Source organism: Athene noctua, chromosome 2, assembly GCF_965140245.1.
Source record: "Athene noctua chromosome 2, bAthNoc1.hap1.1, whole genome shotgun sequence".
NCBI lineage: Eukaryota > Metazoa > Chordata > Aves > Strigiformes > Strigidae > Athene > Athene noctua.
The window spans coordinates 126,957,775-126,979,167 of record NC_134038.1 but is presented as its reverse complement, the minus strand read 5'-3'; the positions used below and the strand labels follow the sequence as shown (position 1 = coordinate 126,979,167).

General features: G+C 39.6%; 1 protein-coding gene across 3 annotated transcripts; it reads left to right on the top strand.

The window, feature by feature from the left end:
- Positions 1–384: 384 nt before the first annotated feature.
- On the top strand, positions 385–20,693 carry STEAP4 (STEAP4 metalloreductase). 3 transcript variants are annotated; one of them, XM_074897985.1, is made up of 5 exons: positions 385–495; positions 15,369–15,824; positions 17,192–17,719; positions 18,238–18,402; positions 19,415–20,693. In XM_074897985.1, exons 2-5 carry the CDS (start codon positions 15,369–15,371, stop codon positions 19,682–19,684), a joined length of 1,419 nt encoding a protein of 472 aa, XP_074754086.1. In that variant the 5' UTR covers positions 385–495; the 3' UTR covers positions 19,685–20,693. The 3 variants fall into 3 exon arrangements, with proteins under 3 accessions (XP_074754086.1, XP_074754085.1, XP_074754087.1); XM_074897984.1 differs by lacking the exon at positions 385–495 and having other exon boundaries at positions 15,132–15,824; XM_074897986.1 differs by lacking the exons at positions 385–495; positions 17,192–17,719 and having other exon boundaries at positions 15,132–15,824.
- Positions 20,694–21,393: the final 700 nt, after the last annotated feature.

Sequence of the window (21,393 nt, the reverse complement as noted above, 5' to 3'; positions counted from 1 at the left end):
ATGGACAGGAGAGATGTGACACACAAAAAATCAGCTCACCTTCCAGGCAAATAGTTGCTTTTGTGCTTCTACAACATTTCTTGCCTTCTGCAATTCTCAGGTTAGTCTTCCAAGAGTCGGGGAATGCAGCCAAACCGTAGCTCTGGCCGATAGCCAAGGGGCAAGTCAGTGCCAGCATGACAAAAGCAACCACAGCTTCATCTCAGCTGTAAATACAAGGGCTGGGACTTTCCCTGAGACTTTGACGAGAAGTTCTTTCACCCCACACTGACAGACAAGGCTTGCAACATCCCTTCACCTCACCCTGCTCTGTGCACTCACCCTGGCTTCCACTAGATAAATGCCAATGAGGCTGTCAGGGTTTCTGCACTCTGGTCTGAGCAACAGGATCTCTCTGCAGCTCCTGAGGCCCCTCTTGCTCCACCACAAACAGCGTCTCACCGGCTGGGAAACTACTGGCTTGCCTAGAGGGACCACAGAAGGTTGAGTGCACAGGTGAGTTTTACACAGACAAGCCACAGGTTTCCCTCACTTCTGCAGGTGGGAACAGGGAACAGAATGGCTAAACTATCAAACTGAGAAGTTTAGGTGGGCTTGAACTTAAATTTTTAAGTCTCCTGATAAAATTTTACCCCAGATTTTCTCCCTGCTAGACAAAAAATACACAGCCAGAGCACGTCTCCTGGTTCTGTATTGACATTATACAACCCACTAGTCACCAGTGATGTAAGGAAACCCTGAGACACAGGGAGGGATTTGTATCTGTAAAGTTAGGACAAACCAGAACTTTGGATTAGTTCATTGGTATTCAGAGAGTTTACATAGCAGATAACAAGTTTATTTAATCTTTCAGAGGTGTTTGCTATAGTTAAAGAAGTGAAGAAAGCTTCTGCAAATAAGGATTGGTCAGTGGATTTTAAATGATGAAGCTAGAAAGCCGATTTTCTTCCTAAGCCAGAGCCAAAATTCTGGTTTGAATTTTAGTAGCAAGGGCAGGTACTCCGAGGGTGTTTCGTTTACCCCAAATCATAAGTTGTCACTAATAACAGTTGGAACTAATGATTCTTTTCACCTCTGGATTCATGTGTGGATTTCATGTTTTCCCATTCAAGCAGCATACCAATTTTAATCCTGTTTAATATTTTATAAGCAAGGGGCTTCAATGCTGCAGAAAGAAATTGGGTTTTCTTAAATATTGTCTTATACCAGCTCAACATTATTAATTCAGAGACATTTGCAGCTGTCAGAACTGTTCTTCAGCTTTGATATGGGAAAAATTCATATCCCCTCTAAATCTGCAACACAAACTGTCACTCAGACTATAGACCAGTTTTTTCAAGACTGTTGAGACTTTATAAAATGATGCAAGTAGTAGAAGATGTAAATTCTTTTTTTAGATGTGGCCTTCCCGAAGCTCCTATATTGTTAATAGCAATGATTTAGACTAGCATGAAGTAGTACTGTAACTACATACCAAAAAATTCCAATAGACACTGAGAAATCAAGCACCCCTGTACTATCTTCCTCCATACTGGAATTTTCTTATACAAACATATTAAGCACTTTTCATATTTGTACAATTTTGTTTTTAAATTACTTCATTTAGTTACAGGCAGAAACCATAACCGGATAAGGGGTCTACTTCACGTTGAGAAATTATTAACAAAGCATGTTGCCTACATTAGTGTTTTATTTCAGAGCAGGAGCTCACCTTGGGAACTGATTCTGCTGCCCTTCACCATGTATCATGATGTGTTTCACATGATGTGTATCATGATGTGTTTCACCACGTTTCATGACGCAGGCTGGGGGCATGCAGTCTTGGCTGCTCTTGGGTGAAGCAAAACACTCCCACTGCTAAGATCACAGGACTAGACCAGAGCTAGTCCAAAGTAAAAACCCCAGCAATGTGCCTAGCTTGGGCATTGAGATGCTCAGAATCACCTTCTCCTCCCTACAAAACCCAGTCCCTCATAAACACAGACCGCAGCTGAGGCTTTTGGGAAGAGTAGTTAAAATCTACATATTTTATGGCCTCCCTGACTGCTTTCCGACCTATTTTTATTAAAACCTGTTTATTTGGTAACTTCAAGATTTGAGCCAACCATTTCTCCCGTTCTGCTCTCAGTTACAGTGTTAGCAGAGTGGAACTGCAAGATTTTAAGCATTATATTTTCTTAGGGACATTTTAGAGATGTTGGCATTTTGACTTAATTTCTATTCTATTTAGATTTTCATGTATATTGACTTTGATTTTTTGAAAGCTGTTTTTTGGGGAAAAAAGGTAGGGGCAGGTATTCGAATGTCACCTTTACAGACACTTATTGTACTTTAAATGTGGGGATTTTTGTCCCCGAATGCTCTAAAACAAAAACTTGGGATGTTTTTTCCTCTTTTGACATCACTGTTCAGACCGACATACTTTTTTCAAAGTTTCTCCAACATGTATTCCCCCTAGCAAGAGCATGGCCAATGAAGTAGTCAGTAAATTCACTTACTTATGTTGTAGACAGGGCTGTAAGAAATGGGTGCACTCTCAAGTGTCCTCTCATGGATCATTTTCTGGGCTGCTGACAACAGCTTTCTCCTCTCTGCTGATATGGTTTGGCCAGGGTGCTCCAGCAGGGCTGTGGCAGGCAGTGGGTGGCAGCTCGTAAGGACTGGTTATATCGGTGCTTCTTGGAAATGGAGGAGGAGCAGGAATAGCTGCCAGCAAAAGCATTAATTAGAGGACAGACCAAGCTGCTTCCCAGCCTCATAGTGACTACTGAGTACTGCCCTGGAGACACAATTGCAAAGGTGGCTTCAAGCATTTTTTTTACTTAATTAAACTGCTGAGGTAACCCTCTCCTGGTGGGATTACTGGAGGAACACTGTAACTTTGGTGGTGGCAGTGCGCTGGAGACAGGTTCAGGATACCCAGCTCGAGACAGCTCTTCCCATGCTCAGCTGAGCTGCTTCGTGTGCCACCCTGGCAAAGTGCTGCAGATCACCCTGGTTCAGCAACAAGGCTAGGTCTAAACCTCCACTGGGAGATGCAGATCCCATGACTTGCTTAGGAAAACACGAGGTTACGATTAAATCAGGAGTGAGGACAGGTTCTCAGCTCTGGATGATTTCTTTCTATGTGCTTTTCCCAAGTGGAGCAGCCTCACCAGGACAAATCTGAACGTGCAGAAAAAACATTTCCAGAAACAGCATGATATCCCATAAAAATGAAAATATTAATAAATTTCATTTGAATTCTACAACCTGAACTGCACCAGAGCTTCATATAACTTGGCACTTCAAAGGTGCTTAATTATAATAATCTGCTACAAACTGTGTGATCAATGGTGGAAGCAGATCAGCCATCCACCTCAGACAAGTTACAGCACCTGAGGACTGGGATCAAAGTGTTTTACTGCTGCCTGTCACCAATCCATTAGTGATACCAACTATGTGAGCAAGTTTCTGTAGGCCTCTAGATAAACAAGCATTAAGTGCTAAGAAATTTAGTGGAGACGTTGATTGCCAAAGAGCAAAACACTTTCTGGCATCATTAGAGCACAGGAGTGTTTGACAAAGAATTTCTCTGGGGTGGTCCCATGCTTACAAGGACTGTGAGAGCAGGAAACATGTAAAAAGACATGAGCACTCACAAGTGGGCAATTATGCAATAATTGCAATAGCATAAAATGGTAATGCAATAAAGACAATGGGTTTATTCAGAAAACCCTGTTCCTCATTTTGTATTGCATTTCCTTGCTGGAGCCGCAAGAGAGGGTCACCCTGCAGGAGGGAATTATTTTGTCCAATTAGGCAATTACAGAAGCAGCATGACACTTTGTTTCAGACCTCCTGGCACCCTCTCCTTTGCTCTTCAGCTCCGTAAGAACAGGTAGGCTTTTCATTTGTCTCTGCTCCGTATCATGTCCCAAATACCCACTTTTTCCTTCACTTCAATTGCATAGATAAGGCCTGGCACCCCCTTCTTGCTTATTGTATGGTCTTGACATGCAGAATCAAGAGTGTAACTTCTGCCTTGACCCCACATTATTTCACAGCGATAGGAACAAGAGATACTCAGTGGCCTTGACTGAGACCCAGGAGCAAGTAGAAGACAGAAACCAAACTTCTCTCTGAAGGTGGTAGCCTCTGCGTAAGAAGGCTCAGGCAGCAGAGATTTGTGAGACCTTGTGTACAGTTTCCCATGTCCCTGTGTAGTGGACCGTGGCACAGGATAGCTCTGGCTGCCCTGTGCTCCACTGCAAGCAATTCAGTGGCAATGCTGTGATCCAAGAGCAATAGCTCACAACCAGAGAAGTTTCATTTGTACCAATGCCTGGGCTAGGAGCCAAGGTAATGACCCGCTGCTGCGCACACCCGTCCCCACTTGCCAGGTTAGGGAATTGCCAGCAGCAGCTCAGGCATCTGCAAAACCTGAGCAGAACTCAAAGGGAGCTTTGGTCAAAAAAAAAACCCCAAAAACCTAGATCTTTCCATTTCTCAGTATAGGATACCACCTAAACAGTTCCGCAAATTTTTTACTAATCTCATCTCTGGTTTGTTTTTTTCTTTTTTTAAAAAAAGCACATTTTTTAATTCAGCCTTCTCAGCAGTTAATTTTCAAAACCTGTGGCTTAAGGTTGTTGCTTAAAGAGTCCCGAAATCATTGGCTCAGTAAGAAGGGGAATTTCTTCCATCTCAATAACTAGTTTTTTTAAGATTGCCTGATAAGAATTTTTCCTTGCTGAAAAATGCAACGGCATTTAAAAAGATTTTTTTTTTTTTTTTTTTTGTGAGGAACATAATTTCTTTATTTCTGAAAATATCGATGTTCATTTTGTCCTGAAGGTAGGCATGTCTCTGCAGATGCCACTTGACTGCAGTCAGATAGAAGAGGAAAATGTTCAAATCCATGTAAAAGAAAGAAGGGAAAACAAAAGGATCAAGTAAATACATTTAATGTACTTCATACTAGGTAAATAAGTGAGCTGATAAAGTTATCCACTGTTAAATCGTGTGTCTTTAAACACATTTTACTGTTTTAAGGCTTGTATAAGTAAGAACACAGATTCATTACCTTTCTGGAAAATCTGCTTGGCCCCATTCCAGACATGTTGAAAATCCACATATATTTGTTTTTGCAAGAAAACTTCATATTCATGCTCCTTTTTCTTAACTCTTTCATCATACCCTCCTTCTTGATCTTCAGATTTCTAAGGCGCATAAGACAGCCAAGAGTATAGCCACTGGGTTGCAGCAGCCACCTCACCTTTGATTTTATCACAGGTGTTATGAAGCAACTCAGCTTCATTTTCTTCCCACTTGTGCCAACCTGGTGCAAAAGCAAGCTAACAGAAAATCAACAATTCCATTAGCATCAATGGGAAGAGAATCAGGCTTGTCACGCACTCCTAGAGCTCATAATAAACATGTGGTTTGAACTCTTAGATTTTTAACAGTCTGGAGGCCTGGTTTTGGTTGGTTACTAGTGTAATGCCAGATAATTCCAGTCTCAGTGTATCCTACTGATGGGCTGTCAGCAAAAGAATCCCAGATAGCATTCCCTGCCTCATCCTCTGTGGCTTTTGGCAGACCACAACAACATAGGGTCACAACTGAAAAGCGATTTCTCGCTTGTTTCCTTCTCTTTTGGTTGTACAGACATGCATGTGGGTGTGTGTACATCATGAATTTTTTAGTGTGTCCATTATTTTAGCCTGATTTCTGTAGCAAGTGAGATTTCTCTAATCAAGCATATGTGTGTTCTTCAATCATTTTTTTAGTGATGATTTCAAACAAATATAGCAGGAGGAGAGAGTGCTCTGTTTTTCTTATGTTGCATGAAAAAAGGCAGCTGAAGACCCCACAGAAGAGTCCTGAAAAAATGAAAGACTATACTGTGACTATATACATTTAAAAGACCTAAAAATACGTAAGAATAAATGTTATAGGAGTAATCTCCTGTGATTGGAAGCAGCTTCAATCAGTGCTTGTAATCAGCCAAGAAACACAAACCCCTAGGAAGCCAGGCTTCATTATTTCTAGTGTTATTTCTCTGTGAGTCAGAGCTATTTGTTAATGTCTCTAAATGGCAGATAAAAGATGCTCAGAAGAATAGCTTCACAGTGAGGGAAGGACTCAGCAGGAGTCCATGAGGTGCTTTTCCATGGGCAGTGGATCTGAAAACATGTCTTTCAAGGTGTCAGGACATCTCCTGGGCCAACTGGAATAAATCCAGTGCCCCCTGCACTGTAGACAGGTCTGTCTCTCCTCACCCTTGCTCACCTTCAGGTGTTTTATGAAATATTTTCATTCTCCTTGCAGTTGACTAGGCTGGATTAAAGCTTAATACCTACACACCTCAGAACAGTACAACAGCCCTGAAAAGACTGAGGAAATTACTCAAGTCATAGCTGGGTCTTACATGTTTATGGGAGCAGCTGGAGGTGGTGAGATTTCCAGCCCTCTCAGTACTTTGCTATGATTTAGACAACATTAAGCACATCTATTTAGGTCTATACTTCATCTGTTTGAAGAGCCTCCAGGCAGCTTTAGTGTTCTCCTGATAAAAAGTGAAGATGTGGGAAACGCAATGTCCTCTGTAGGAGGATTTATTGTCTCAAACAATTATTTTTTATCAGCTTTGTCAAAACTTGGAGCCCAGGATTTTCTGCTGAGAAGAACAGCAGATATTTATCTGTTTGGAAGAAAATTAATAAATAATTTGTTATTATACGTTTGTTAGGAGCTATTCTGATATTTTCTTTATGTGTTTAAGTACTGGATTAATCATGGGAGAGTAGTTTAGCCACATGCCTCTCAGTTTTAGGTGTATCAAGCAACATAAAATTCAGTTTATAATTTAGGGCAGATTTGGTTCTACAACTGTCAGCTTATGAGAAACAGCATTAGCTACAGAGTGCATTCATTCTCTCTCTGTGGGAATGGTAAAATGAAATTTTAAGTAAATGAGATTGCCTCAGAGTAGTGTACATGTCTTTCTGAGGAGACTTTTTAAATGGTTTCATCTGTTTTCCAAGATACACCAGAATTACTGCATATTATGCATGTGTGAAATACTTCGTGAGGATACTTCCAAACCTGCAGTACTACATATGCAAGAAATAAAGTATTAATCACTCTCTTTTTCTACTGTATTTAATGGGCTACTATATGTAAATTTAGAGTATTAGGGCACTTCTGTCTAAGGTACACCTTTTGATCATAGATGACAAGACAAAAAGGGATTCTCATTTAAAAAAAAAACAAAAAACAAAACAGAACAGTTGGGGATGACTTCTACTTGCCAGTACATGCAATAAACAGCTAAGACAATAATGAGAATTAACTCTATTCCTGAAAGAAACTGTTTAACTTACTTTGGAGAACTTGACAGCATGGGAAACTAAAAATTACCAGTGAAAAAAAGTGTAATTCCAAACAAAAATATGTACTTATTTACTTATTGGTTGAAGTTCACCATGTCCATCCACAGGTATATAGGGATTTGAAGGAAACAATGAAATAAGAGACCTGATTTAAAAAAAACAAAAACAAAAACAAAAGGCCACTTCCACTGCCTCTGACATTCTTGGTTGTAGGCACTGTTCTTCACTGCACCAGCAACGTACATGTCATTAGCATGGTGTCAAAGCCAAGTGGTTACCAAGAGTGCAGCCCACCCATGATTGAGAAGGATGTAGGTTTATCAGGTAGGAAAGGATCAGATGTACACAGAGGCATTGAGGAAGCAAACCTGACTGAACCTGTTTAGTCTGTTCAAAGAGGTATGAGGAAGGTCTGCATGACATGGGACACCTACAAAGGGTTTATTTTCACCAGTTTGGCCATAAATGCCAATTCAAGACCAGCTCACAGTTGCCCAGCTGGATTAAGACATGTAATTATGTCAAGTCTGATGGCATGCTGGAATTTCTCTCCACAGTGGTGCTGAGAATCTGTTTTCAAACTGCTTGGGAAGAGACACACTCTGAAACTCTGCTGGTGAAATGAGTTGCAATGTGCTCAGTCCTGCCTGTGTGGTTCAAACAATGTAAAAAACTCTTGAATCCATGTAAGGAACTGCATGTTTTCAGGTGCTTCCTGACCAAAGAGATACAGAGCTTTGGCTGAAAAAGACCTTAGGCAGAGACTTGAAGACTTTTATATATGTGGATACTGTGTGAGAAAGTTCAGCTGATCCTTGCTGTAATGACAAGAGATTTGGAAAAAAAGGGAAACAGAAACAGACAAATCCTCTGTGTTAAAAGAGCAGAGGAGTTAAGGTGAGATGTAAGAAATCATGTCAGCCACTTAAAATGAGGTCTACAGGAGGGCACAGTCTGAACCCAAACTGCTTATCCCAGATGTCCTGGTTTCACTACTGTACAAAGAGAGTTAAACACCAAAGGTTAGTGAACCTGAGGGAAGAATTAACTTCTTCATGCAGCAGGATACTATTAGAGATCAGCTGTGCAATGGACTAAATTTCATAAGCTTGAAAGTGTCAACCCAAGTGTCTCCCCATCATTATAGAAAAGTAACCCTTTTGAAATCTGGACAAACAATCTTTTTCTAGAAAGGTGAACCTAGAAAACAGACTGTTCATATTCTAGTACATGAATCACTGGAATATGCAGTCAATAATTTTGTCATGACTCATGTATAAACATGTATGAATTCACACAGATAAATCTATTCCCAGCCTGTTATATAATCAGCCAGATGTATTGCATCAGGACCTTTATTCACCTCCAGAATGTTGTGCTAGAACAGCAAGCTGCTCCAGGCCCATTCTCATGCCTAACACTGTTTATTTTTTGCATACTGTAAGGGAATGCTATTATTTACAAGGAAACAGCAGTCAAAATACTTAGTTTACATAGAAAGAGGGCCTATGATACTTCACTTTTTAAAGTTATTTGTTCCACATATAATCTTTATGACCACCTTTCGGATTATGATTTTTACAATGAGATTAAAAAGAAAAAAAAAAAATATAATGGATCAGTGTTGTAAATCTTGAGACTAGTTCCTACAGTAGACAATACCATAACCTACCTGGATCACAGCTGTCCTGGCCATTAACTCTCTTCTTACTCTACTTATAAACCTTTCTTTTACATGGCTATGGATCAAACTCCTGGCAATGCTTTGGCAATTTACCTTCTGATAGTCCTTATATCCTTCTCCATCTTCCAAACTTTTGCCCTGAATCAAAAGATAAAAGAACACAGACCCAGTAGAAGATTTTGGACAATGATAAAAGGGAAAATAGAGAGGTTTTGTCACAGCTGGGAGCCACCACAGGCCACCAGATGAGAACAAGTGCTCAAATATGGACTTGTCCACCTAACAAAATAATAAGCAGAGTACACCAGATTCTGAGGGTGGGAAGGTAATGTTCCATGAGAAGTACAATTTGAGAAGAAAATTAAGTCCAAAGATTTGGCAGCTGCTTAAAGAAACTATGTTAAAAGCAGAGACACAAAGATGGCAATGCAGAGCAAGGACTGCAGTGACACACCCATGTGGCCGAAACTGTGAATTCTTCAGAAACTTCAAACTCAAATAGCATATGTAAATCAAAATCTATGGACAAGCACAGAAGAATAGTACTAATATGCTGATACGATTTGAAAAGCCACAGCACAAAAAGAAATGTAATTAGTAAGATACATCTAGAATAACAAGAAGATTCCTGTAAAAACATAAACTGTTAACAGAAAATCAAGGAGAGAATTGATCCACCACTCAACTGAGAGAAAGCTATTGACTAATGACTCCTAGAAAGCCAGCTTTGTAATGCCTATTTTGCTCTGTCTTCACTAAAATCATCAACTGTGATAAAAGGGTTTACATCCGTAGCAAATTGTTGAAAATTCCGGCTAGATGACAGAAGAAAGAGATTAGGCCATGCTCAGGTGAGTTAAATGACCTGAGATCAGTGAGGATGATGGAATTCACCTCACATCATTCAGGGGATAACTGAAGCATTTCCATGGCCATTAATAACTATCTTTAAGAACTGTGTGGAGGAGGTAGAGCTTTGAAAGACTGGAAAGGCAAAAATAACAGCTATCTTTAAAAGTAAGAGGAAAGAGGAGGTGCAGAATTATGGCCTAATCCATTTAAGTACAATTCTCAAACAGAGGAAGCAAATAGAAGATAGGAAAGAAATGGATTATATGCACATGGATGAATCAAGAAGAAACCATTCCAAACCAACCTCATTTCCTCTTATAACAGGATAACAGGCCTTGTGAATCACAGAGGCTATGCAACTTGACAAGAGTGAAGTTTTAGTATGGTAAATGTTAGAGATGATTTTCAAAAACATAATAGGAAAATGCAGCTTAGAGTAAATTAAAATAAGGTAAGGTCCTGAAGAAGTAGCAAAAGAAACATTTTCAGTCTCTCAGTTAGTCATTGTCAAAATGGAAGACTACATTTACTGCAGATATACAGGGGGCAAAAGTCCTGTTCCTGAATTTCATTAAATGGTGTAGGTGCTGGAATAGACACTATGCTTATTAAAGCTGACAATCTGACAAAGTTTAAAAGGGCTGCAAGCATGTTAGAGGACAGGCTTAGAAATCAAAATGATCTGGACAAATTGAAGCTACAGTTTGAAAAAATGTGGTGCAATTCAACAGTGACAAGTGCATGATTACAGCTCTGAGTCAGAAAAAACTACAGAAATCGAGGACGGAGCAAGTGGTGTGGGAGCAGTCCAGTTAAAGGACTGGGTATAACAGGATGCATTTACATGAGTATTTCAGTTCTGATAAGATGTAGAAGCACGTTACTACTTTTCAAGCTTTGCTTTACACTACAGAGGGCTCTTGGAACATATGAAACTAGGTTCCTTTCCACAAAAGCTGAGCCAGATGTCAAGCTTTAGGTGCACTCAGGCTGGAGTACTAGACCAAATTTAGTCCAAGATGGAAATCTCTGACACATGGATAGTGTGAACATCATGTGATCAGCACCGGCTGTTTCACTTCACATCTTGGGTCCTGTTGCCACACACTGCTTGTTAAAGTACTCATAGCCTTTATGAAACTATGAATCAGCTGTGTTGTGAATAAGACAAATGTGACAGCGGGATGATGTGTTGTCTATGAGGCAGTGAAGCAATCCTTTTCTATCTGGTAAGATCTCAGCAAGAGTACTGCATTCAGTTTTAGCACCATACTTTTAATTAACAGTTGGAGCAGTTTAGCCTAGAAAGGTCAGAAGAAAGCCATGAGAAAGATCACCACTCTCAGAAGCATGAGTTGCAGGGAAAGATCTGGTGTTGTTTTATCTAGAGAAGAAAACGAAATGTGAAATGGCAACAGCTTTCATGTCCAACAAAGGCTACTGCAAAGAGAAGGGGGATAAATTGCCACCTGTGTCTACTGTGGAGGAGGTGATATAGATTACACATAGAAAAATCTGCCTAATAGTATGGCTGAAAAAGTAGCAAGTGAGGAAGACTTCAAGATCCACAACACAGGAAGGTTTTACAAACAGGTTAGACAATCATCTGTCAGACTTGGTTTAAACATAGTTCATCCTGCCTTAGGGAGGGAGATGGACTAGATAATCTCTTGAGATCACTACCAGAGTTATTTGTTTTTCCTCTTTTTTAAATGCAAATAGTAAAATTACTCTTTCCTGCTCCTTTCATCTTGTCTTTCTACCTTTTGAATCATTACACTGATCTCCCATCTGCCATTTCATGCTACATCTTTCTGATCTTTCCATTATCCATCCCAATCTATGTCTCGGTCACATCTCTGCCTTTCCACTTTTGACACTATACTTCATCTGCGGCATTGCTTCTGATAGGAAATCCCTCCTTTTCTCCATGTGCAAAGCAATGTGCTTGTCTTCATCCACATTCCTACATAACCATATGTTTACCTGTAACTGCTGAACTAAATATTGTACCTTCATGCGGTTCCCTTAGTGTTTATGCACTCAGCAGAAACAACAGTTTCCTAGTTAGCTTCTTTTTTCAGAATTTTCTTTCTTTCATTTTCCTTTTATCACTACTGACCAAGTAAACTCAGAGATTACCACCATTTTCCTTAAAATGGGATAATTCAGTGTATAAGGCTATAGTAACAATGCAGAAGAGAAAGAACACAGTTAATCATTACAGAAGCTTACATGGATTCTTTCAAATAACAAAAGGCATCACTAGTGCTCTAATGTTAGGGGGATGGATATAAGCAAAAATACTAAGTATGGATACAAATCTCTATGTCTTTTTCTCAGATACTATATGGCTACATATATAAAAGAACAGATAATGATTACTAGCTGGTATTTCCGCTTTCCTCTGGTATTTTGAGAGCGCTCAGCATAACCCATGGGCACAGAGCAGACCCGTGGCATAACCCATGGGCACTGCCATCTGCTGCTTATTGAGATGCCAGTGTCAGCCTTTGACCAGACACCAGACTGGCCCTGTTTCCCTTGTGATGTACTTCTGCTTCCTATCTTTCACACTGATGTATGACAATAAAATACCTTGCCCTGTATAAAATTACTATCTTCTCACATTGCAGCTATCACTGCCATGGACTCTGGGAAACCATTTTCCTTGTTTTGACTTTACACCTATCCAGTTGCCATCAGAAGCTGCATTTTCCTCAAATATACACAGCAAAGCCAGAATTTAACTACGCACTGCCTATGTGCTCATAACCTACCGCCTGAATTAACCTCCAGAAGTTCACTGCAAAGCCCACAAGCTTCTTTTAGTTCAACAACAGCCAGCTGGCACAAAGACATGTTGGAAGGATGAGAAAAAAGGATTCAATGGAGAAAATTAATTTAATTTCTGTCTGTTAGAAGGAAGCATGGTCCAAAAAGCCTGGGATTTAAAAGCAAACTTGCTTTGTCTTACATGTGATGTTCAGAAGTACCAGATGCACTATTAAATTAATATCAGTTTTATAATACACTTAAACTATTAAAAAAATTTAGACCAGTTTATTTCTAATATATAATATGTACCATCATAACAGCTATGGGCATCCCAGTTAAGTAATTCTTAAAAAGAAATGGTAAATTCTGCTTACTTTATTCAAGCTCATATCCCAGCTGAAACCCAGATGTCTTCTTAAAAATGGTATTAAGATAGATTAGACCACCAGTATTAAAGGGAGCTTTAACTCTTTTCAGCTTTCTAGGGAATAATATTCACTGCCTTGTACAAGTCCCCTTACATCTTAGATAGTGCTCCAAGAAACTGTATTTTGAAGAAAAGAGTGTTCCTTACATTAATTTTTCTTTTCATCTCCCTCTTTTTCTCTTTTCTGCCAAGAGGAGTTCAGTGTTCGCTAACAAATGAGATGTTCAATATTAGTGAACAACAGAAGCACTTCATAGACTTATTTCTTGCTGGTATATAGCATATCTCTATAGTAAATCTCTATACTAAATATTTCCATAAACTCAAACAAAACAGAACTTTGACTAATCTCCCAAATATATTACCTGATGACATCCATTTGAGTTTTGGGGTTTTTTCCAGTCTTACTTTGAGATGAGAATGATTTGCATAGTTCACACAGCAATAACTTAATGATTTCTTGAGGGCAAATATACAAGATTTCAACTGGACAATCATGTGTTACAAATAAGTTCTACTTTTCATTTTAGATAGCAGCCTACTTTGTTAAAAGGACAAATTAGGAAAGTTGAGTCTTACTAGGTACTGAGTTGGATCATTTATTAATATTATATATGCAACTCTTCTCTTGTTTTTTGAAACACAGACTACCCTCAAAAAGTAATTTTATAGCTTTAGTCACATTAGAGCCTCATGGGACATTAATAAAGCCCTCAGAGAATGATTTTTACATATGTCAAAGGACTCTGCATTTGTATGCATGTGTCAGAGCACACCAATATGCAAGCAACATTCAGATGTGTCCCTTTGAGGATCTATTTTCATGCTCAGTGTGTTACTTCATGAAGTACACTGAGTCCAGCTGGGTAGCTGGGACTGCAGCTTCAGGAGAGCTGGGGCTAACACCTGCTGCACTGCAAAGCCTCCCATGGGACCTGCACAAGCCACAGAGGCCATGAGCACACAGATTCTTCAGCCCTTCTGTGCCTGAGTTGATGCCTTCCCCTAATGACCAGAAGCAAACTCCCTTGGCAGCTCTCTAAATCCCAGGGTGCCCACAGCTCATTAACAGAACAGTGCTGAGCAGGCACTGATGTCAGCTGAGGGCTAGCTAGCTACATACAGAGCTTGTTTAAGCAAAGGGTTAATAAACAGCAGTAGCAAAGCAATTGTTTTGGGTCTAGCTAACCATTTCATGCATTTCTTTCCTGCAAATTGGAAAAATCAGTTATTCCCACAGCTTTACTTAAGACAGGTATCTGTGATGCAGTGAAAGACTTATTCAGGGCTCCTGCAAATTAAAAGGCGGCCCTAAGTACCAAATTGCTGGCCAGTCCAAGAGAGGGGTCTCCCAGGTAGAAGGTCTTCCTTTAGGCCTTAGGTTTTCTGGTGTGAGTTCACCTTTTGCGAAGTGAGGACAACAGCCAGGGGACCTACTGCAAGACCTTTGGAGCAGACCCTTTTGATTCTGTATTTGTATCATGGGTCTCAGTCTGCAAGTACAGAGTGTACGTACTGCTATGGTATGGATAATACATTAAAGACTTTGAAGCTTCCAGGTACAGTGATAAAGGAGGATAGATAAAAACCTCAAAGAGAATTTTATTATGAGTAACATACAAATACCAAAAATAAATGTTCAACATGAAATATTACAATTCTACTGTCCAAATGCTTCACAGGACATTCTTTAGGAAACTGAAGAACAATAATAGAACAAAATGGCACTGACTAGTCATATTAAGGAAATACTGAGGGCAACAGATAGGTTTGTAGCTGCCTGATATCTCTTCTTCAAGTATTTTGCAAAAGACCTTTCAGGTCCTAATCTTTCTATCAGAAACATACTCCTCTTCAATGTTTTTCTACAGCATAAGCAAATAGAAATTACTCTGAAATGTGTGCAACCTTTGCTCTCTGTGTTCCTGTATCTTTTCCTCCTGATTTTCCTTTGAGAGAGAAAAACTGCAACAGTTCAGTTGAATGTTAAACACTATAAAATGGATGGAAAAGAGGGTGCCGTAAGAGATGCAGAGGTGAATATCCAGAACTGTTTTTTGAAAAGTGTACAGAAGTCTCCTGAGAGTGTGTATTCAGAAGAATGTGCAGGAAGCATATTAAGAGGCAAGAGAACTCTCAGATATTTAATTTGTATAGCTGGGGTGGATGCTAACCTTACATTCTCAAAAGATTGATGTTTTGCTTAGTTTGTTCCTATTACTTTTTTTTTTTTTTTTTTTTTTTTAAACAGATGAATAAAAATTCTTCCAATATAATGGCTTTGACTCCTAACACTTCTAACAAAAGAGAGACAATATGCATATTTGGAACTGGAGATTTTGGAAGAGCTCTGGGGCATAAAATGATTCAGTCTGGCTACCCTGTCGTTTTTGGAAGCCGAAGCGCACAGAAACCCAGCCTAATTCCCAAGGATGCAGAGATGTTGAGCCATGCAGAGGCAGCACAGAAAGCTGCCATCATCATTATAGCAATCCAGAGGCAACATTACAACTTCCTTACATCACTAGCAGAAATTCTCCATGGAAAAGTCTTGGTGGATGTAAGCAACAACTTAAAAATAAACCAGTATCCAGAATCAAATGCAGAGTACCTCGCTCAGCTGGTGCCTGGTGCTAAGGTTGTGAAAGCCTTTAACACTGTCTCGGCCTGGGCCTTGCAATCTGGCACATTGGATGCAAGCCGGCAGGTAAGACTGAGCAACAGGGGTTTCCTATGCCATAGAGTTATATATTGTATGGTTTCTTAACAGCTAGACAAAACACACACAGGACATACAAATCAGTCAGGGTTGAGATGGAATTTTCACTATAATTGTCCATTTCAAATTAACTATGACCTAAATTTACTATTGGTTTGTAACACACTATGACAAGGTATATAGATAGCTTGCCATCAGACTTGGTAGGGTGTTCAGAGACATTAGAGGAGCAAGGAAAGAAAGATAGCAGAGCTAGAGAGAGACAGCAAACCAGGAGGAAATGAGGGCTGCATCAGTTGTTCACCAGGAATGTAAGTTAAACAGAAAGGAGATAGGAGGAATATATCAAAGCAAGATTAAGAGAGCAAAAAAATGGAGGTAACGGATATGATGGGGAAAGAGAATGAGTGTGGGCAACAGAAGTGAGCTGAAAAGTGAACAAATTGATTAGGTTTTCTAATTCAGAATCTATCACTACAGAAGTTTAAAACAACAGTGCATGCAAACGATTTTAACCAGCTCCTTAACCACAGGCCAGCAAGCACAGAGCTGGTCATAGGAAGCAACACAGCAGCTTACTTGAAGACAAATCATTTATTATTACCCTGTTTTCTGCTGCTCTATGGGATAGTGCTCTTGTACAACACATGGTTTCAGCTAGCTATTCAAACCGTTGCTAGCTTTGCTTTCTGTTGTGAGATAAATGGTTTTGGGTAAAGTAAAGACCCAAGGATTTCCAAGCCTAAGCTCTACAAGCCTGCATCATACCAACGAGATCAGAAATTGCCCCCTTTCTCCCAGTTCCAAAAGGAGTATTGTCTTGCACACTCACAAAAACAGATGGTTTCTTCACTATTTTACTAGACTTGGAAAGTAATAGTATTTGCTTTTGTGATAGAGCAATTATGTTTTAAAGACCTCTGTCCCCAGTTCCCTGGAGTACTTACAGACCACTGTAGCAGCAATTGAAAATTTTGCTCCTACTGAAAATTTTGCTCCTATTTGCTTCCATAAGATCTTATGCTTACAAACTGCTTGCATGTCTTCAGAACAGTGTGTCAAGTCTTCTAGGCACAGACTTGTACCAAGTGTGTTATACATTGCTCTTTTCACATAGAAAATTTTGCCATTTGAAACAATCTCCTTCCCCGATGAAAAGATTCATATTATTAGTTCTTGGACTTGTTGGCCAAGAAAGTACCTATAGGCTACTTTCTGCCTATACAAATTAAGGCCAGCAGGGAAGCCAACAAGTAGCCTAGGAAACTTGTGCCCATTGTCTATATCCAGACAGGATGACAGCAGAGAATGTAGAAAGTCTGTCTAAATAAAACTTCTGTTTGTTTTTTTTGCAGGTGTTTGTCTGTGGAGATGACATGGAAGCTAAACAAAGGGTGATGGACGTTGTTCGTGCACTGGGTCTCACCCCATTAGATCAGGGAACCCTCTTGGCTGCTCAGGAAATAGAAAATTACCCTCTGCAGCTCTTTCCACTGTGGAAGTTTCCCATCATTTTGTCCCTTTGCCTAACCACATTCTTCTTCTTCTACTGTTTGATTCGCGATGTAATTTACTCTTATGTTTATGATAACCAAGACTTTTCATTTTTTATCACAATTAGCATTCCAAATCGGGTCTGTCCTATATTGGCCCTCATTCTTCTTGCATTGGTTTATCTTCCTGGTGTACTTGCTGCAATTATTCAGTTATACAGAGGTACCAAATACCGCCGTTTCCCAGACTGGCTGGACAAATGGATGTTGTGTAGGAAACAACTTGGACTAGTAGCCTTGGCATTTGCTTCTCTGCACGTTTTGTACACTCTTGTTATCCCAATTCGCTCTTTTGTAAGATGGAGAATCAGCAGCCAAATCATCTCCCAGGTAAGTTTTGTTCCCTGCTCTATGTCTTGCTTTCTTCTGGTCCTGTTACAAATACTACCCTCTATCTGGAGTTTTAGAAACTCATGTGGACAGTCTAATGTTCTCTACAATAGGGTTATTTTTCTAGCTTCTGTGTTCCTTTTAACCACTGGTATATCCAAAGTTTGTTGATATTATGTTGAGTTGAGGAGATTTCTGGCCTCAGTCTTCTTCCTAGATAGTTTACATATTAATAAAATAAGCAGGGAAAATGTAAACATTAAAAGTAATTTAAAGAAACATATTTCCCTATTTCTCCATATACCTTTAAGAATAGCACATATTTTGGCTTTCTGACCTGCAGTGTAAAACAAGCAACGCAATCATAGGTACATGTACATACTATACATAATGCCTCTTCTGCGTTTTGAGTAGGCATTCAAAGTAAATGTCCAATTTATCTCCTTAAAGGATATTTCTTCTGCATATTGATCCTAAAACTGCTATCACTAAGATATACATGGTCTTCTTTTCATCAGGCACTGAACAATAAAACAGAACCACTCAACAACACTTACGCCTGGCTTAGTGACTCTTATTTGGCTTTGGGGATTTTAGGATTTTTTTTATTTGTTCTTCTGGGAATAACTTCCTTGCCCTCAGTCAGCAACAATGTTAACTGGCGAGAATTTCGATTTGTACAGGTAAGAAAAAGACTTATTCTAAAAATCCTTCTTCCCTTATAAACTATAACACAGGCAGGTTTATTAGAGACTTAGGGCTTTCCTCCATTAGTATCTCCAAATGTGATGTGTGCACTATCCACCATAACACAGTGAAAAAAAAGTCTACATGGCTATACAGCTCACCTGTAACAAAACACTGCTCTGATGGATGCTTATGGTACAACTGAGATTACTGCATTAACAAGAGAAAATTGGGAAGATGTGAGCTCCTAAATGACAAACAGAAAGCTAACATTGTGAAATTATCAAATTCCACAATTATGCTAAGTCACAAAATATTTTAGCCGTTTATTGGGCTAATTTTGTTGGTTCACAAGATAATTCCGTTAAAATGGGTCTGAAAAATGACTTTATAACTCAGATCATCTTGATGCCAAGCATCTAAAGGGAATCTGCAGTTTCTGCAGATTCTAAAAATTGCTGTGCCTATAAACAGGCTGTCCCTAGTAACACTATAATCTCAGCCCCCTGTTCTGAGGAAGCTTGGTGCAAGCTGCTGTGCCTCTGCAGGCGCTGGGCTGGCAGGGAAAGGGAGGCAAGGGAAGGGGAAATTACTATCAATGAATGTTTTATCAAGGCCAAAAACTTGCACAGCATGGTAGTTCTGGATGGATTAGCACTAGGGCATATAAAAGCTTGGATCTCTTCACTAAATGTCAGTATTTTCTCTGCATTTTCACAAACATGACAACCACTAGGCAGTATGTGTGAGCTAGCAAAAATTATCGGGATTGTTGATAGAGAAAAAAAACAAACAAAAAAGAAGTGTGTTTCACCTAGATCCATTTGAATGAATATTTATTAAAAAACAATGAGTATTTATATTATATAAAATAGTTTCATTTCAGCAGTCCCCAGTTAGTCCCAAAGTTGGCACATTTCACAAAGCTTACTGTAAATTGCATTTGTTCTGGTTTAATTTACTGTTTTAACCTCCACTTATTTCTTTCTTTCCTTTGTTCTCCCATAGTCCAAACTAGGATATCTGACTCTGATTCTGTGCACTGCACACACTCTGGTTTATGGTGGAAACCGGTTCCTGAGCCCATCATCATACAGATGGTATCTTCCAAATGCCTATATGCTCTCCCTCATTGTTCCGTGCATTGTATTGGTTGTCAAATTTGTGCTGATACTTCCTTGTCTAGATAAACCTCTCACACGAATTCGACAGGGCTGGGAGAGGAATCCCCAATACTCAGAACAGTCAAATTACATTATCAACAAGTCTGCTGTATAATTAGACTAAACTGTAATATCAAAAAGAAGAAAAAAAATATTATGAAGGCATATAAAAAAGAAGTACTGAGCCTCCTTTATCTGGAGACTGAGAGAAAAAGTGCAAAACTTGGCCAGGCCCTGAGTAAAATAAAGCCACCTCAACAACAATCTTAAAATACAAACCAAATGAGGCCATTGAGTTTCTGCAGCCCAGGCATGCTTTCACACAGGTGCAGGCCCTCTCTTTTGCTCAGTATATTCCCCCTTTGCTATTACCCTCCATTCCTAAGAAGTGTATGAGAGAAATAAGTAGTGCTCCATGTCCTTCCTCTGTCGTTCCAAACCTCCTTCAGGGCTGGGCAGAACCAAAGCAACCTTTGGTGTTAAATGGCATCCACTCCTCTTTCCTATCCTGCCCACTGGGACTCAGGTTTACATGTACCTACACACATCCACACAGATCCGCATGCACATGTGCATGAACACACACCCTGCTTGTGCCCCCAGAAGCCACTAGCACCCACAGAACAAGTACAGGATGGATGCTGGCTGAGGCCTCCCAGCATTACTTTATCCTCCATTAACATCTGATCTTTAAGAGACCTATGTTCATACTTTAGAGATAGTTGAGTAAGATTTGTTTGGTTTGTGTACAGGAACTCTAATGTTCAAAGTGTATGGGCAAGGATTGCTGAATCCTTGCTTGTACTGCTCTACCAGAAACTCAGGTGGCAAGGGGATGGAGGAAAGACCAAAATGACAGGAAGGTATGAGATATGCTCACAAGCCTAAGCTTCTCAAGTACAGGCAAAAAGTGGTCAGTGATTGTCTGTGTAAGCAGTGAGTTGTAAGGAAAGAAACTGAAGGAAAATCTTACTATATCAGGCAGTTGTATTATATGTCATGGTTTTATCTCATGAAGATAATATTGTTGATTTTTCAAAACATAAATCTTCGGATGAAATATGACAGATATACTATGAAAATATACATATTTTAACCACAATAAAGGAATTTTTTTTACGGTGTTCAGCTGTGTTATAATTTCTGAAACGTCTTTTGATACAATGCAACTGCTGGTATGCTCAGTTGCACAAAGGTGTTGGAAAGCCTTAGGGCAGGGAATAAAATGGGATCCTGTCCTCAGCCAGCTGCCTGGGCTCCCCTTCCCCCATCTTTGTTCCTTGGATGCTCACATAAGCAGATGTTTGCTTAGTCATCAAAGTAGGTTGAGAATGTTGTGGAAAAACAGGATCCAGCTGGGATGGTGACCTCCTGTTAAATTGCAAACAGAGGATCTGACTGTTTTTATAGAAAGAGAATTGCTTACTATCTTTTGTCTCTCTATTCTCCTCCCTGTCCATACAAAGGATAAATACAAATATGAACATATGAGCATGCTAACTAGTGTGGCTAACTGTACTTTCAACCAAGCACTATAAAGCAGATTAAAAAACCCCAAAAAACTATCTGAACGATACTTCTCAAAACATTTCTCAACAATGAAGTCTTTTTTAGTTCTGGACATACATCCCCTCTCCATATCATTCTCTGACCCAGAAAGAATCTTAATACCCAAAAGAATGGTAAAGGAGTCTGGGATATCAGAAATTGATGGAGTCAGACTTCTTGGAAATAATTTTGGCACCAAATACTCTTACTACTCTTACTAACCAGCACCGATGCATACATCATACATGGCATGTCATAAGGTGATATGCATATGTT

What these genes read in the sequence shown, in the direction of transcription:
- STEAP4 (XM_074897984.1), top strand. Translation starts at nt 15,312, where the DNA reads ATGTTTTGCTTAGTTTGTTCCTATTACTTTTTTTTTTTTTTTTTTTTT. An exon ending in GCAGCCAAATCATCTCCCAG is followed by an intron (nt 17,720 to 18,237) that starts GTAAGTTTTGTT and finishes TCTTTTCATCAG; the next exon opens with GCACTGAACAATAAAACAGA. An exon ending in GAGAATTTCGATTTGTACAG is followed by an intron (nt 18,403 to 19,414) that starts GTAAGAAAAAGA and finishes GTTCTCCCATAG; the next exon opens with TCCAAACTAGGATATCTGAC.